This window comes from Zeugodacus cucurbitae, chromosome 6, assembly GCF_028554725.1.
Source record: "Zeugodacus cucurbitae isolate PBARC_wt_2022May chromosome 6, idZeuCucr1.2, whole genome shotgun sequence".
Lineage (NCBI taxonomy): Eukaryota > Metazoa > Arthropoda > Insecta > Diptera > Tephritidae > Zeugodacus > Zeugodacus cucurbitae.
The window spans coordinates 38,828,856-38,846,147 of record NC_071671.1 but is presented as its reverse complement, the minus strand read 5'-3'; the positions used below and the strand labels follow the sequence as shown (position 1 = coordinate 38,846,147).

Genomic DNA, 17,292 nt, shown 5'->3' with positions numbered 1-17,292 from the left:
CCCACTTATGGGACAAAAACCATCTCTCCGAAACTACTCGACCAATATCAATGAAATTTGGTTTGTAATATTTTCCTTGCATCCCAAGGCCCCATATATCGAACATGAGGACCTCAGTGCTTCTAATTTTGATTTACCGAAAATATAGATACACCTCTCAGATATTTCGAAGAAATTCAGAGGAAATATCTTTCTTTTAATAATATGTCTCCGTGCTTAAAATGCGTGAAATCGAGTCATAACTTCACCTAACTCACATATCCCTTATATTAGAGTTTCCAACCATATATATGACGAATATGTTAGTCAAATTGTGTGTTATATTAATGAAATTAAATAAATAAATTGCGAGAGTATAAAATGTTCGGTAACACACGAACTTAGCTCTTCCTTACTTGTTTCTTGTACCTATTTTACCCGCGAGCCACTGAAAGTGAATCCGCCCAAAGATTTTGATCGTCTGATAATGCGCGAATTGAAAAATGAACACGCTCCCATAATCATGTTAACACTTTGTCAGGCAGATAAAATCACAGATCAGTTACCGAATAAGTACCTGACATTAAATGGTATCTAAAACCGAATAAGTATCGTGGAGTGACTAAATAGAGATCCCCGCCGCTTCTATGGAAGTCAGATTAGATACATATGTACATATGTGCTTTTTTAACATCACCTTAAGTTTAAAAGATACTTTGCTAGCAACGTTACGGTATGCCCTATAACATCATTAAAATATGTTATATATTAGTTAAGAAGTTTGGATCATAGTATACGGTGGAACATATTTTGTATGGACTGAAGTATTGATATTGTTTTCACGAAAAACTTAGTAGTTGAATTTTGAAAACATCAGAAACATTAAATTTTACAGGAGAAGTGGCAGAAAGAAGCTACCAATTTGACGGTTTACAAAATGAAAAATGGGCGTGGCATCGCCCAATTATGGGTCAAAAACCACATATCTCAGGAACTACTCGACCGATTTCAATGAAATATAATATTTTCTTGACACCCTGATGACACCTGTGCAAAATTGATGAAATCGGTTCACAACCACGACAACTTCCCATATATTTATTATTTCTTCACTTTATAATATAGCGAAATAAAACTCTGCACAAATACTGTATATGATGGCATCACTTGTGGAAAAAAATTTCGAAATCGGACTATAACTTTTCAAAGTCACGGATTCGGTTAATTTTTCACCGAAAATATCGGTAAATCTCTCAGATATCTCAATTTAATTCAGAGGAAGTCATTTTCTTCTAATAGTGTGTCTCTGTACCAGGAATTGTTAAAATTGGGTCATAACTTCCCCTAGCTCTCATATACCTAATTATAGGATTTTCAAAAATACGATGGACTTAATAGTGTGGCAGCTTTATAAAATATGTAAATTATATATCTAAATAATGTGGCAGCTTTATAAAATATGTAAATTATATATCTAAATAATTAAAGATAAATAGTGGGTGGCAGCACGATCGGCGGCCATGTTGTAGAAAAAGTAAAGCGAGTGCGGAATCGTTTTGGGAGCGTCAAATATTGGTTAAAACATCAGAAGTGGCCGTGGTTTACCCAAAATGTCGTCAAGTGAGGATTTGTTAAACACTAAAACCGTTGAGCAACTGAAATCATGGTTGCGTATCCTCGGGCGCAAAACAACAGGCAATAAAGCCGAACTAATTGTTCGCTTACAACAAATTCCTGAGGAGCTTCGAGGAAATTTTCGGAATTCGACAGAAGACGTTGACGTTGACGCTGACGCCGACTTTACGCAAGCTACCATTCCTGACGAAATCAACGAAAGAGCGAGTAGTACAAACATCACCGGCGAGTGTGGTGAGTTTGACAATGGTGTTGTACCACAAAATGACGCAAATATTCAAACGAGTGCTGCCAAGAAACAAAAAGAGAGTGATACAAATGAGTGGCGACTTTTAAAAGTCGAATTGGAATTATTGAAGCGTGAAAATGAACTTCTAAAGAGAGACATTTCCAATAAGCAAAAGTTCACAGATGTGAAAGATCTTATTTCGGACTTTTCCGGTAGTGGTGAATGCTTTAAACTATGGCAAACACAACTAAAAAATATTCCGGGTGTTTACCAACTTAACGATAACAACACAAGAGCACTAATTGCAACTAAATTAAAAGGCAATGCGCTAAAGTGGTTGCATTCCCGAAGTGATTTGATTTTAATGCCTATAGACAAGTTTTTAATAGAAATGAGCTCCCTCTTTGAAGAAAAAACAAGCAATTTGATGCTAAAGAAAAAATTTGAAACCAGGCAGTGGTTGACTACCGAATCGTTTCGAGAATATTTCCATGAAAAGCTGATTCTGGCAAATAGAATTCTAATTGGAGAAGATGAACTGGTTGAATATCTAATTGAGGGTATTCCGGATAACACTTTACGTTCACAAGCTAAAATGCAACGATTTCTTGACAAATATGAATTGTTAGAAGCATTTAGAAATATTCAATTGCCACGGTACATATCAAAGAGAATTACAGCAGATAATCAACATGAGCAGTCGAATAATGGACAACAAACAACAAAAGTCGTGAGATGCTACAATTGTAACTCTGTTGGACATTTAGAGCTTGGTGCTTGCCATGTATGCACAGAAGTTGGCCATTTTGCAGCAAATTGTCCTCAAAGGAAGAGCCTCCCTGTACAACATGTTACCGAATTGACGGAAGACGATGAATTTGTAAGGTTTTTAAATTATTTGTTTATTAATTCAAAATTTAGTTATAAAACTTTATTATGATCGTTGATTGATACGGGAAGCCCCATTAGTTTTGTTCGCCAACAGTTCGTACCAGATGCTGTAATAAACAGAAAAAACAATGAATTCTTAAAATATAGTGGAATAAACAAAAGTCCATTATCTATTGTCGGAAATGTAAACAGTTTTATTTTATTCAAAAATAAAAAAAATTGAATTAACAATGTTAGTTGTAACAAATGAAACAATGACTTATCCAATCATTTTAGGAAGAGATTTTTTAAGTAAGTCTAATTTAAAATTAGAATGTAAAGTGGATGATTCGAATTTCAAAGTCGGAAATAATACATTTGATGAAGAATGTAAAAGATTAATGAAAATTGAATTTGATAATACAAAAATGTTTGTGAATTGCACTGAAGTAATGGAAATTAAAGCAAAAAACCCTAATGTTTATATAAAAAATGATAAAATAAGTGTCTATACAAAACAAAAATTTGTACAAATATTTCAAGATTATTATATGTGCTGTAAGCGTCCCGATACACCAAAAATTAGATGTGAGATGAAACTGTTGTTAAGTACAGAAAAACCTTTTAATTGTCCTCCGAGAAGACTGTCATACAGTGAAAAACAACAAGTCAGAGTTGTTTTAGATGACTTAATGCAAAATAAGATAATTAGGCCGAGTAAGTCAGAATATTCTTCCCCCATTGTTTTAGTAAGGAAAAAGACAGGTGATATACGGTTATGTGTAGATTTTCGTAGTTTGAATAAGATAACATTGAAAGATAACTATCCTTTGCCTCTTATTGATGATCTGCTAGACAGATTAGCAAATAAATGTATTTTTTCGTTATTAGATTTAAAGAGTGCGTTCTATCACGTAGACATGGTTGAAGAATCAATTAAATACACTTCTTTTGTGACACCAATGGGGCAGTACGAGTTTTTGAAAATGCCTTTCGGTCTGAAAAATGCCCCTTCAACTTTCCAGCGGTTTGTTAGCCATGTTTTCGATGATCTGATTCGGGCAGAGAAAATTGCTATTTATTTAGACGATATCATGATAGCTACAAGTAATGAAGAAGAGCATTTAAGTATTTTGCAGGAAGTTTTTGATAAGTTAGTACAAAACAAATTAGAATTGAGATTAGATAAATGTCATTTTATGGAGTCAGAAATACGCTATTTAGGATATAACATTTCGAGTGAAGGTATTCGACCGGATGAAAAGAATGTAGAAGCTATAGTGAACTTTCCTATACCAAGCAACACAAAAGCTGTACATAGTTTTTTGGGCTTATGCTCATACTTTAGAAGATTCGTTAAGGATTTTTCGCGAGAAGCTCAGCCTCTATACAAACTTATAAAAAAAATGTTAAATTTACATTTGGAGAAGACGAGTTACAGTGTTTTGAGAAACTTAAAAATAAATTAATTGGGTCTCCTATCTTAGCGATTTACGACCCAAGGGACGATACAGAGCTGCATTGTGATGCCAGATCTCGGGGATTTGGTGCAATATTATTACAAAAAAAGAGAGATGGCAAATTTCATTTATTTTTCTAAACGTACCAGCGAGCCTGAATCTAAATACCACAGCTTTGAGCTGGAAACACTTGCAATTATTTATGCACTTCGGAGATTTCGGGTATATCTGCAAGGATTGAAGTTTAAGATAGTCACTGATTGCAATTCACTCACATTAACTTTAAATAAGAAGGAAGTAAATCCTAGAATAGCCAGATGGGCACTTGAATTGCAAAATTTTCAATATGTTCTCGAACATCGTAATGGAGATAGAATGCTCCATGTGGACGCACTTAGTCGCACTTCAAATATCCTAGTTCTCGAAGAAAACACATTTGAGCAAAATCTGTCAATTTGCCAAAATCGGGATAAAAAAATTATTGAGATGCGGGGAGAGTTGAAAAATAAGGAACATGTTTTTTTTGAAATGCGGAATGGCTTAGTTTATAGAAAAAACGGGCAAAATATACTATTTTATATACCAAATGAGATGGAAGAACATTTATTGAGAAAGTATCACGATGAAATGGGTCACATGAGAAGTGACAAAGTTTTCAGTGCCATAATAAAATCATATTGGTTTCCCAAAATGAAGGAAAAAATTAAACAATATATCTCAAATTGCTTGAAGTGTATTGCATTTTCCCCGAAGAGTGAAAAACATGAGGGCCTCTTACATAATATACCCAAAGGAAACGTACCTTTCGAAACTATTCACGTGGATCACTTCGGTCCAGTGTCATTTAAACATTCAAAGAAAAAATATGTTTTTTTGATTATAGATGGGTTCACTAAGTTTGTTAAGTTGTATGCGGTGTGTTCAGCAGGCACGAGGGAGGTCCTGAGCTGTTTAAAATTGTATTTTAGTAGTGACAGTCGTCCAAGGGTATTGATATCTGATCGGGGCAGTGCGTTTACATCAAAAGATTTTGAAAATGTTTTGGAAAGAAATAACGTAAAACATGTAAAAATTGCGACAGGATCGCCACAAGCCAATGGACAGGTGGAGCGCGTTAATCGTAGTCTTGCACCAATGATAGCAAAACTAACTAGCGGTGGCTCTAATTTTAGCTTAGACAAAATTTTACCGGACATAGAGTATGCTTTAAACAATACGATACAACGTAGTATAGGCACAACTCCAAGCGAACTACTTTTCGGAGTTTCACAAAGGGGAACTGTCGTTGACTTTCTTAGAGAAAAACTAGAAGAATATGTATTGAACAAAAATGAACGTAACTTAGCAGAAATTAGATATAAGGCAGCAGAGAATATTTCAAAATCCCAAAATTATAATAAATTGCTGAAAGATAAAAACCGGACACAGAGAAAGTATATGGAAGGAGATTATGTCATGGTAAAAAATTATATAAGTACTCCAGGTGTATGTATGTAAAAAGATTGCCCCCAAGTTTAAAGGTCCCTATAGAGTTTGCAAAACACTTCCTAATGACAGGTATTTACTCAGAGACGTCGAGGGATTTCAACTTAGTCAAATTCCATATGAAAGAATATGGGAAGTAGCAAATATGAAGCCTTGGTTAAACCATAGTCTCTCTAATGAAAGCGTAATCGGGACGATTACAAGTCAGGATGGTCGAACTGTGGCAGCTTTATAAAATATGTAAATTATATATCTAAATAATGTGGCAGCTTTATAAAATATGTAAATTATATATCTAAATAATTAAAAATAAATAGTGGGTGGCAGCACGATCGGCGGCCATGTTGTAGAAAAAGTAAAGCGAGTGCGGAATCGTTTTGGGAGCGTTAATATGTGAAATATCTTAGCCAAATTAAGTAAGCATATACTCTCAGATATAGTGTATCTTGGTGGTGAAAATGAGTAAAATCGATTCAGAAATTACCTCAGCCTATATACTATATATGATGATTTTCGTTTTTCTATTGGATTAAATTGCTAAAAATATAGTAATAAATTGCGAGAGTATAAAATGTTCGGTTGCACCCGCCTTAGCCTTTCCTTACTTGTTTTAATATCAATTTTCGAGTACGATTTGTCTTTTGTTCCAAAATAAGTTTTAGTTCAGCGCTTTACTTTTGTTCAATATCTTCTTTCTAGTAAACATTATCTTGTGGTCTGAGAAAATGGGACTAATCCAGAGAAAACGTTGGTTGCAGAAGCATTTTGAAGACCAGTCTACTCGGCCTACTTAGCGTAGTATTCGCAACACCATCACCCATCATGTAACCCAGCATTCATTATTGGATAATATTCGGCCGAATAGACCACGTCCAGCAAGCAATGGAGAAAACATACATAGCAGTAGTAGCTGAGAGTGTACACGAAGACCGTAGAGAGTCAATTCGCAGTTCGCAGCAATACAAACTGAAAGCGTACCAAATACATCTTGTGCAAGAACAGAAGCCGCTCGACCTTCCCAAGTGTCATCGCTTCTCTCTATGGGCTCTTGAAAAGTAAGAAGTATTCAAGAGCTGCCATTTCATCCAGAAAAAACAACGGTTTGGTGTGGTTTGTGGGCCGGTGGAATCATTGGTCCATATTTCTTCAAAAATGATGCCGGTGAGAACGTAACCGTCAATGTCGAACATCGCGCCATGATAACCGACTGAAGCAACCAATATTTGAAAGCGATAATCCTACAAAAAAAAAATGTGCCAAATTATGTCCTTTCGAATGCTAAGAAAAATTCTCCATCAAATTAAAATTTTTTTCTTTTTTTTTTCTTTAAAAAAGTAGCTAACCTCGAAATGGATTACCATTTATTTCAAATCGGTAAAGCTATCTCATTTAATATCGCTCATAAAGTTTGTTGATCGAAAACCCGTTGTAAGCATTGTCGAATTTTCGGAGACATTCCCAAAATAATAAGTAAAGAACTTAGTATGTTAAGTTGATTACAGGCAGATTTCAGGCTTTACTTTAATAACCAAAGAACTTTTATACATCAATCTATATGGAATTTTAAAGTTATGACTCATAACGACTTTTTATATACATAAGTATTTATGTAGCTTCAACTGAAAAATTAACCATTAAACCAGCTAATTAAAATATGTGCCCCAATATGAACTTAGTCATAATTAACGAAATTCCGAAATTGCATGAATAACACATATCGATATAAACATATCTAGCCGATATTATGCAATCATCAATGATTTGCAGAAGCTAGCCAAGAATCATCCAAGGTCTTCGTGTATTTCACAAAATTGTATGTGACTCCCAGCAGAATAAGAAAATAAAAATTTTACCACTCACTTCGCAACGCTGTCCTTTAAATAAACAAATGAATTGCAAAAATAAGAGCAAAAAAAGAACTGAAGCAGAAAAGAATACACAACATCCATGCAGAAAAGCCGAAAGGGCGTTCAGTGACCCCAAACAAAAACAAACGAGATAAAAAGCAACAGTAGCAAATAAAAACAAGAAAAACCATAATGATAATACAACAACAAATTGAGAATGTCAGTGTCAACTTTGGTGGAAAAAATCCAACGCACCGCAAAAATTACAAACTTAAAACGGAAGTTGATGAATCAATAAAAACGCGACGGTATTTTGATTGAGTTTGAAAAATAAAAACCGAAGACTAAACAAATGAAAACAAAAGTACAAAAATACCTATTTAAGCCTTTAAAGATAAACAAGTCCGCGCTGTACGCAAGGTAAATAACTAAAGCTAGATTTTTGGACAGCAAAGTGATACTAAATTTATGTGTTGGCCATACACACCTGTACTAATGCATGCTTGTGCTATGTATGTGACAGTGACTTCAACCAAATTTCGTGCGACAAGTCATGTGCACACATACATACTTATGTATATAATACATACCTATGTATATACATTCAAATGTAGAATTATAGTAGTAACTATTTTTAAATACGGCATCAATTTTTATGTACATACACCTGAGTAGGGATGGCAACGATTAATCATTTGATTAAATTAATCGATTATTTTCATTTAATTTACGATTTAATTGCATCGAAACACCTTTTCAAATTACTCGACTATTACTCGAGTAATTGCAAAATAATCGCAAACAGCATTTTCAAATTTAATACATTTTATATTCATCTAAGTTAGCTTACAAGGGTCGAAATTGGTCACATCAGTCATTAATGAGTGCAAACGTTGTAAACATAGTTAAATTCTAATATGTCAACGTAGTTTAATATCAAAAAATGAATATCTGGTAACACTGCATTTACAGGTAAGTCAAACGCATTTTACGTTCAGTTGTTTGAAGTGCAATGGCGCCAGTTAAAAGCGAAGTATGGAAATTTTTTAATAAAATAAGCAATAACTACGTTAAATATCAACTCAAATATCAAAAGCGGGTGCAACTGCGACCGAAAAACGCAATCGTTTGACAACAAAACGTTTATCGAAATTGCTTTTTCTTCAAACTTGGTTGAACAGACTTCTAAATTTTCTTGACTTCATGAATATATTTTCCTTTTAAGACAAATGAATTTTTAATACGATATTTTAATTTTATTTACGTTTTTGTTTTTGTGTATATACCAACACAATTTGAATGTCTGAAATAAGAATATAGTCTCCTATTTACTGCTACTTTGGACTGAGTAGGCAATTGAAAAGTAAAGTCCTCTCTCGACGAACCAAAATCAAACTCTACAAGTCGCTTATCATTCCCGTCCTGCTTTATGGTGCAGAAGCTTGGACGATGTCAACATCAGATGAGACGACACTAGGAGTTTTCGAAAGGAATTTTGCGCAAGATTTACGGACCTCAGAACATTTGCAACGACGAATACCGCAGACGATTGGAAGAGTTCAGCGAATAAAAAGACAGCGGCTACGCTGGCTAGGTCATGTTGTCCGAATGGACGAAAACACTCCAGCTCTGAAAGTGTTCGATGCAGTACCCGCCGGAGGAAGCCGAGGAAGGAGAAGGCCTCCACTCCGTTGGAGGGACCAGGTGGAGAGTGACCTGGTTACACTTGGAATCTCCAACTGGCGCCGAACTTCGAAGGAAAGAGAGGAGTGGCGCTCATCTCATCGATTCGGCTATAACCGTCTAAACGGTTGAACGCCAATCACATACATACATACATATTTTATTGGTTTTATTTTTACGCAAAGTTGCAAAACATAGCCTTTCAAGCAAGAGGCAATTGTTTTACTTTAAGAATGCTGTGCATATTTTGAAAAATTTAATGTCATTGTGCTACTTAACTTCAAATGTAGGCCATTTTCTCTTTTTGGATATGTCTGGGACTCTGTGATAGAGCATTATAATACAAGATTCGGCGCTGAAACTGATGGTGGTCTTTATGCAATTTTGTATTATTTGAAAACATTGGAATTAATCGATTAATCGAGAACATTAATTGCAATTAATTGCAATTATTTTTTTATATCTTTCAATTAATCATTTGATTATTTAATCGATTAAAAAAAATTTTTTGCCATCCCTACACCTGAGCCTCATATTTATTTAACGATATCGGTGTCTAGTCGTACTTTGCTAGACGCCAGGTTTTGCGAAATTTATTGAATCATTTCTTCTTTTTAACAATCATGGAAAAAAACAACAATGATACAACAAAAACCGTAATTTTATTTATATGTATCGCAATTATTTGCTTAATTTTAATTTCATTTACTCATTACTCGAAAGGCATAAACATAATTGCATTGCCTTTAAGAGAGCCATTGAATAGAATTGAGGCATTGAAAAAATACTATGACGCCCAAGCGAGTAACATGTCAACGACTTGATAGAAAAAATGTGGCAGCAATCAACTCGACAAAAGCTCTGAAACTCAACAACAATTACGCCAAAAGCGAATTGTCTAATGTCAATTTAAACTCTATCAAATACTATTGGCAGCGCTCAGTAGTCGCAGTCACGCGTTAAACCTTGCCGGCGGTCAAGAATGTCGTACTCGTATAAGCACAAGCCATTTACGATGAGTGCATATACGAGTACAGCCGAAGACTGCGACGGAGGAAGTTCATTGCTAGCTACAGCTATGGTGAGAATTGAAGCACTATTGCTATATCTATCTGCGATTTTATATAGGCAATGTAGACAGGCTTTTGTTGTCTTAATAATTATACAAAAATCAATTTTTTAACTCGGTGGACACGATTTCTCGAAAAGTTATGAAGCGATTGTTCAAATTTTGCCCACGTCTTTGAAATAACATTATCGAGTTAATGAAATAAGGGTTTTTTGTATTATTATTACAACTATTTTTTCGAACCAATATATGAGGAAAATTTTACCAAAAAGTGATTTTTTTCTGCCAAAAATTCAAATTTCAATATATTATTTTTTCCTTCGTTCATTAACTCGATTACGTACTTTCTAAATATTTTTCGAGATGGGGTACAATTGTATGATTGTATATATCCATACAAAATTAAAAAAATACCCTTGTTTTCACCCCCTGAAATCCACTTAACACCTTCAATGATATAGAGCGATATTGACAAGTATATTTTCGAAATTATATTATCGTACCCATCGGAAGTTTGAGTTCGAGCGACTAACAAACCGCCGCAGTAATATTGAAGAAGCTACTGGCATAACTCGAGTCTCAAAAATCTCGTCGAATTTCGGATTCAGAATTCCATTGTTTTGGTGCCAATTTTTTTAACACAAGTGTATGGAAAAATGTATAACATAGCACAACCGCCTGTCTATATAAAATGTTTCATTTATAATTGAAACGCTAATTTCACAATTGTTTTGGGAATTTTCGCCACTATTTCGAATTCGAAAATGTAACAGTCGCCAGCAGAGGCACGTAGTTCCTCCGTTGCATTACTCCATATTCAAACACGCATATACATATGATCGCACTATTCCTATGTGAATATATAAAATACTTATACGCAACTGTTAGCTTCGGTGGCCCTCTGCGAGTGTCGGCTGCTTGCACGAATGCACGAAATTGGTTATTCACCTCATACACCAACAGTAGCTTGCGTATGTCAAATTGACCACCAATGAAACGCAACGTTCATTGGCGTGCATATGTGTGCTTGTGTGAATGACTAAATAATCATACTATTTGTATGGGCACAGTTCACTGGGTATCCGTGTGTCTCTCTGTCTGTTTGTCTGTCTGTACGTTTGGTGACCTTCAGCTTACGCTACACTTTACCACATCGGCCAATTGGCCACGCAAATTTTACCAATTCATGCGTATTAATTGCCAAAGCGCCATTGACTTCGCACACTATCAGCAAAAGAATGCAACAACAACAAATACGTTTCTACTTAAGTCTCATTAGGTATCAGATATTTATTAAACACATTTGTATTGCTTTGTTTTGTTGTGGTGTTGTGGATAGCATCAATTCAATTAATATGAATATTGTTTGTTGAGGAAACGTGAGCAGCAAAACAAACACACTTACATTCGTTGATACGTGGGCATATATGTACATATGTATGCACATATGTATATAGAAACATGGGTACATATCTTTGAATCCAAAATTTGCATTTCTATTACTTAAATCTATTAAACAACTTCTTATACTTGCTACAATGTGCTCAGTTTCAGTGAGGAAATTTTTCTTGCAATTCTCCAATTTCATTTAGTCGTATATCAAATCGCTTGATTATTCACCTTTACTAATAAAGGTATGTGAACAACCCATATTCAATGAGCCAAAAGTGGGTCTAACATCTCCCAAAACAAACTGGTTAAAATATAAAAAATATGTGAGTAGCCACAATAATATTCATTTAAAAATAGATACAGAAAGGATATTGATGAAAGTATAATAGAATATAATGATGTAATAACAAATGCTCCTGTCATAGCAACACCAAACTGAAACAATAAACCGATTAGCTGTAGAAAAATCACTAATAATGAAATAGAAAAGCTTGAAAATGAAAAAAGCGCTTTGACGCGAGGAAGAATACTAAACTCACAATTATATAAAGAAACTGTATCCAAATTCAGATAAACGAAACTCCCTTTGGAAAGGCTAAAAGTCAATGAAGCCTCCAGTCGACTCCAACTTGCCTATAAGAGGCTTGGGTGGAAACTGGGCACGAAGTGACGAGGATGAAGCAAATTGATATTCTAATCACCTAGAAAAGGTATTTCAATCTACTTGCCCAAAGGACAACTTTAAGCTGCCAATCATCCCCAATACCGCTAACAAGTCGTTGGGTCTATTCAGACTGCATCTTCTGAAATTATTAAAATCATAAAAGAGCTTAATACAAAGAAGTCATCAAGACACGATAATATTACGCCAAAAATGCTTATTGAGTTACCAAATATTGCTTTTGCAGTGCTCTCCTGTCTCTTTAACGCTATTCTCAGTTTTGGATAATATCCAATTTCATGGAAGAAGTCGCAGATCATAATGATAGACAAGCGTGGGAAAGACTTAACTCAGCCGTCTTCATACAGACCAATCAGTTTTCTACCCTGTCTTTCTAAAATATTTGAAAAAGTGTTACTATCACCAATTCGGTTTTCGTGCAAAACATGTAGAACAAGTAAATAGAATTACTAACGAAATCAGAAGAGCATTCGAGTATAGAGAGTACTGTTCTGCTATATTTCTAGATGTAAATCAGGCGTTCGATAAAGTGTGGCATGAAGGGCTTTTATACAAGATTAAAAAAAGTTTACCTCTCGAAATGCATTAAACCTTGGAATTTTATTTAAAAAATAGGAAATTTACTGTCAAAGTAGGAGACTTCATATCTGAAGAACGACCAAAGAGGGGTGGTGTACCGCAGGGCAGTGTTTTAGAGCAAACTCTATACATAATACAGTAGTTTTCCGAAATAACGAACAGATTAATTGTAAGGCCTATTCGTTACATCGATTTTTTTGTTAATTCAAGCTATGTTATTTCAATAAAACTTACTTAAATACGAGTTGTTCACTTTTCGTAGCGGCAGCTCATATTTTTCGAAAGGTTTGCCTTAATTTTTAATATATTCGAAACGGTAGACACTTAAAATTATTTTAATTTAATATTTTTCAATTTACACTTTTTGTTAAATTTTTTAATTTTTTTTTAAGTACAGGCATGTTACATGTTCCCTAAGACCAAAAAAGTGCTCAGCACTTAAAATGAACAATATTTTAGTACCCCAAGAGAATGAAGTAAAATATCTTGTTATTCACTTGAAGATCTCCATAACTTGAACTCTTGAAGAGGCAATAGAGAACGTTTGAATTGGCAATAGCGTTTAGAAGCCAATTTTCATACAAATTTCCTTCCTTAACTCGAAGTTCTCCATAACTCGAACTCTTGAAGAGGCAATAGAGTGCAACTTTCATACAAATTTCCTTCCATAAATCGAACTTTTTGGTCAGGACATAATACAAAATTTAAAATTTTACTATCGAGGCAGAATTTTAAAAGAGTCCCTCTATATTGTACGGAGGCGAACAAAAAATATAATATAACACTTATGGATTTCATAAATCGTGTAACAAAGGCATGAGATATAGATGTCAAGAGTCAAACAATAGCAAACTGCAACAAACAAAATTACAGAATACATGTTTTAACGCATATACATAAAACTTTATGCGAAGTCAATAAATAAAACAGTGAATAAATCTATATTTTACAGCTTTTTGAAAATTTATATGCTTTAATGAAAATTCTATAAATCGAAGTTTTTTTGTGGATTATGGTGATTCGAGTTAGAGAAGTTCCACTGTATATATGTATCTAAACTCCGAGATCACCCAAACCCATTGGCTAATGCTTTAGTTCATTCCTGTAATCAATCACGTCTTAAAAGAAGAGATATGCGTGCATACTAAAGAGCAACATTTCACCAAATCAACTCAATAACTCGGTTGAGCAGGTCTAGATTTAAGATTTAATTAGATTTCAAACTTATTGTTAGGCTTCGAAGAGCAGATTCAATAAATAAATAAATATTGAAGAAACAAGTAAGGAAGGGCTAAGTTCGGGTGTAACCGAACATTTTATACTCTCGCAATTTATTTATTTAACTTTATTTATATTATATAATACACAATTTGACTCACATATTCGTCATATATTTGGTATAAAATCCATTGAAAGTTGGAAACACTAATATTAGGTTAGAAGCACCGAGGTCCTCGTGTATATGGGGCCTTAAAAACCTATGGTCCGATTTCGGCGATTTTTAGAATGGGGCTACCACACTATTAACATAGTATTTATGCAAAGTTCTGCACCGATATCCTCACTAGTGCTTACTTTATATATTGTAAAGTAAACGATTCAGATCATCTTCAAAGTTCTGGTATATAGGAAGTAGGCGTGGTTGTGAAGCGATTTGGCCTATTTTCACAACATATCATGGGGATGTAAGGTAACTATTACGAACCAAGTTTCATTGAAATCGGTCGAGTAGTTCCTGAGATATGGTTTTTGACCCATAAGTGGTCGATGCCACGCTCATTTTCCATTTTGTAAAAAAATCTGAGTGCAGCTTTCATCTGCCATTTCTTATGTGAAATTTAGTGTTTCTGACGTTTTTCTTTAGTGAGTTTTCAACCTAAGTAATTTTCAACTTAACTTTTGTATGGGAGGTGGGCGTGGTTATAATCCGATTTCTTTCATTTTTAGACTGTATTAGGAAGTGGCTAAAAAGCGACTGCAGAAAGTTTGGTTTATATAGCTTTATTGGTTTGCGAGATATGTACAAAAAACTTAGTAGGGGGCGGGACCACGCCCACTTCAACAAAAAAAATTACATTCAAATATGCCCCTTCATAGAGCGATCCTTCATACCAAATTTTATTTCCATAGCTTTATTTATGGCTTAGTTATGGCACTTTATGTGTTTTCGGTTTTCGCCATTTTGAAAAGAAATAAGTGTGCCAAGTTTCATCAAGATATCTTAATTTTTACTCAAGTTACAGCTTGCACAGACGGACGGACGGACAGACAGACATTCGGATTTGAACTCCACTCTTCACCCTGATCACTTTGGTATATATAACCCTATATCTAACTCGTTTAGTTTTGGGTGTTACAAACAACCGTTATGTGAAAAAAAACTATAATACTCTCTTTAGCAACTTTTGTGGCGAGAGTATAAAAATATATATATATATCTATGTATATACTAAGATGTCACATATTTTTCTTATCTAGTTCATATGCATTATATGTGAATTGAGGAGGAAGTTAACACTACTGATGTTATTCTTCAGCATTATCGGATAAACAGGTATTACTTTTAAATATCAGAAGCATTATCATTGTATAAGCAACATAGCTAGAAAATTTAATGCAAGGAGAACTATTTATACGAGGCGATTCTTAGAGGCAAACCTTTTGAAGATTTTACATGGCCTCACCATTTTCGGTGTAACAAGACTTCAAACCAAACACTCTTGAAACAAATTCTTTGACTACATTCCTCTGACCGTATGCTACTGTACGAAACTCTTTTTCTAATATAACAACATCCATTTCCCATATAACGGTTTTATTTAAACCAAACGCTAATTCATCGAAAACCCGGGGTTTTTATGATAAATATTCACAATCTCGAAAAAATTCCGTCCAAGTCGATCAAAATTTGGACATTCCCTTATCACCTCTTAAAAATAGTTTCGAAATTAAAAAAAAAACACCTGCAACTACCATTAGGACTACCCTGCACTTTATAATGAAAACTTCCCAGAAATAAATATAAATATACATACTTAAAATTTCAACGCAGAATCACTCTTGCCAACAGGTGCTACTATGGACTAAGTAGGCAATTGAAAAGTAAAGTCCTCTCTCGACGAACAAAAACCTAACTCTACAAGTCTCTCATCATTTCCATCCTACTTTACGGTGCAGAAGCGTGGACGATGTCAACATCCGATGAGACGGCACTAGGAGTTTTCTAGAGAAAGGTTTTGCGGAAGATTTATGGTCCCTTAAACATTGGCAACGGCGAATACCGCAGACGATGGAACGATGAGCTGTATGTGTTACTCGACGACATAGGCATAGTCCAGCGAATAAAAAAACAGCGGCTACGCTGGCTAGGTCATGTTGTTCGAATGGATGAAAGTGCTTCAGCTCTGAAAGTATTCGATGCAGTACCCGCTGGTGGAAGCCGAGGAAGAGGGAGACCTCCACTCCGATGGAAGGACCAGGTGGAGAGGGTCCTGGCTTCGCTTGGTATAACCAATTGGCGTTAAACTACCAGAAGGAGGGATACGTGGCGCGCTGTTTTGGACTCGGCTATAACCGCGTAAGCGGTGTCTACTCCAGTCAAGAAGAAGAAGAAGTATGATGATTGGAGTTAGGGAGGTTATTTATAATAGATGTTTATATACATATTTGAAGGGTTGGACAAATATTTTTATTATCTTTACGTTTCTCTCACATACGTGTCATATTTTAGTTCATTTTGCTATCTAGCTTGTTTTGTCATATGTCGTGCCGAGTTGAGCGCAACTTTACGAATGTATCTAATAAACATAGCAACTTCAAACACCAAAATGTATTTAGGCAATTGTTCGGAAACTGCCATTTATAACATGGTCTACACTACACCTGTTGCAACATTTTTCATGTAGTAGTAACAGTGTTACGAGTTTAGAAGTACCATAAAACTATATTTTGTTACTTTTTTTCAATATTTGATGAATTATCTTCAGTGAATTGTGAACGTTTTTCTTTATTTGTAAAGGTTCCGCTGTCCATTAACAACGCCCCCAATAAAGGTCAAGCACATTTGCAAATATTAGCGTTTTGCATTTTGGCAAATTGATATAGATGTGTTTCTCTGTGCCTACTTACGAATATGCCTGTATTGTGTACCTTTCACCTTTTGTGATGTGTATATACTTCGCTGCCTAGATGGCAATAGACTAATTGCTGGTAAATAACAACATTTAGCCGAAAAGGTTAAATTGTTTGATGGTTCATACATGTTTTTAACACACACATATTAGAGTATGGTTCATGTATGAAGTTGCCTTTGATAGTATTGCTAAATTTTCTATAAACGCTTCGCAAAATGTGAGGGAATGGTTTTAAATAGTGGCAAGTAC

The 17,292-nt window shown here is 34.7% G+C and overlaps 1 protein-coding gene across 1 annotated transcript; it reads left to right on the top strand.

Moving 5' to 3' along the window:
* Positions 1-1,479: 1,479 nt before the first annotated feature.
* Positions 1,480-4,215, top strand: LOC128922742 (uncharacterized). The gene has a single exon (XM_054234351.1). It carries the CDS (start codon positions 1,590-1,592, stop codon positions 2,781-2,783), a length of 1,194 nt encoding a protein of 397 aa, XP_054090326.1. The 5' UTR covers positions 1,480-1,589; the 3' UTR covers positions 2,784-4,215.
* Positions 4,216-17,292: the final 13,077 nt, after the last annotated feature.

Coding starts and splice junctions, on each gene's coding strand:
- LOC128922742 (XM_054234351.1), top strand. CDS start 1,590: ATGTCGTCAAGTGAGGATTTGTTAAACACTAAAACCGTTGAGCAACTG.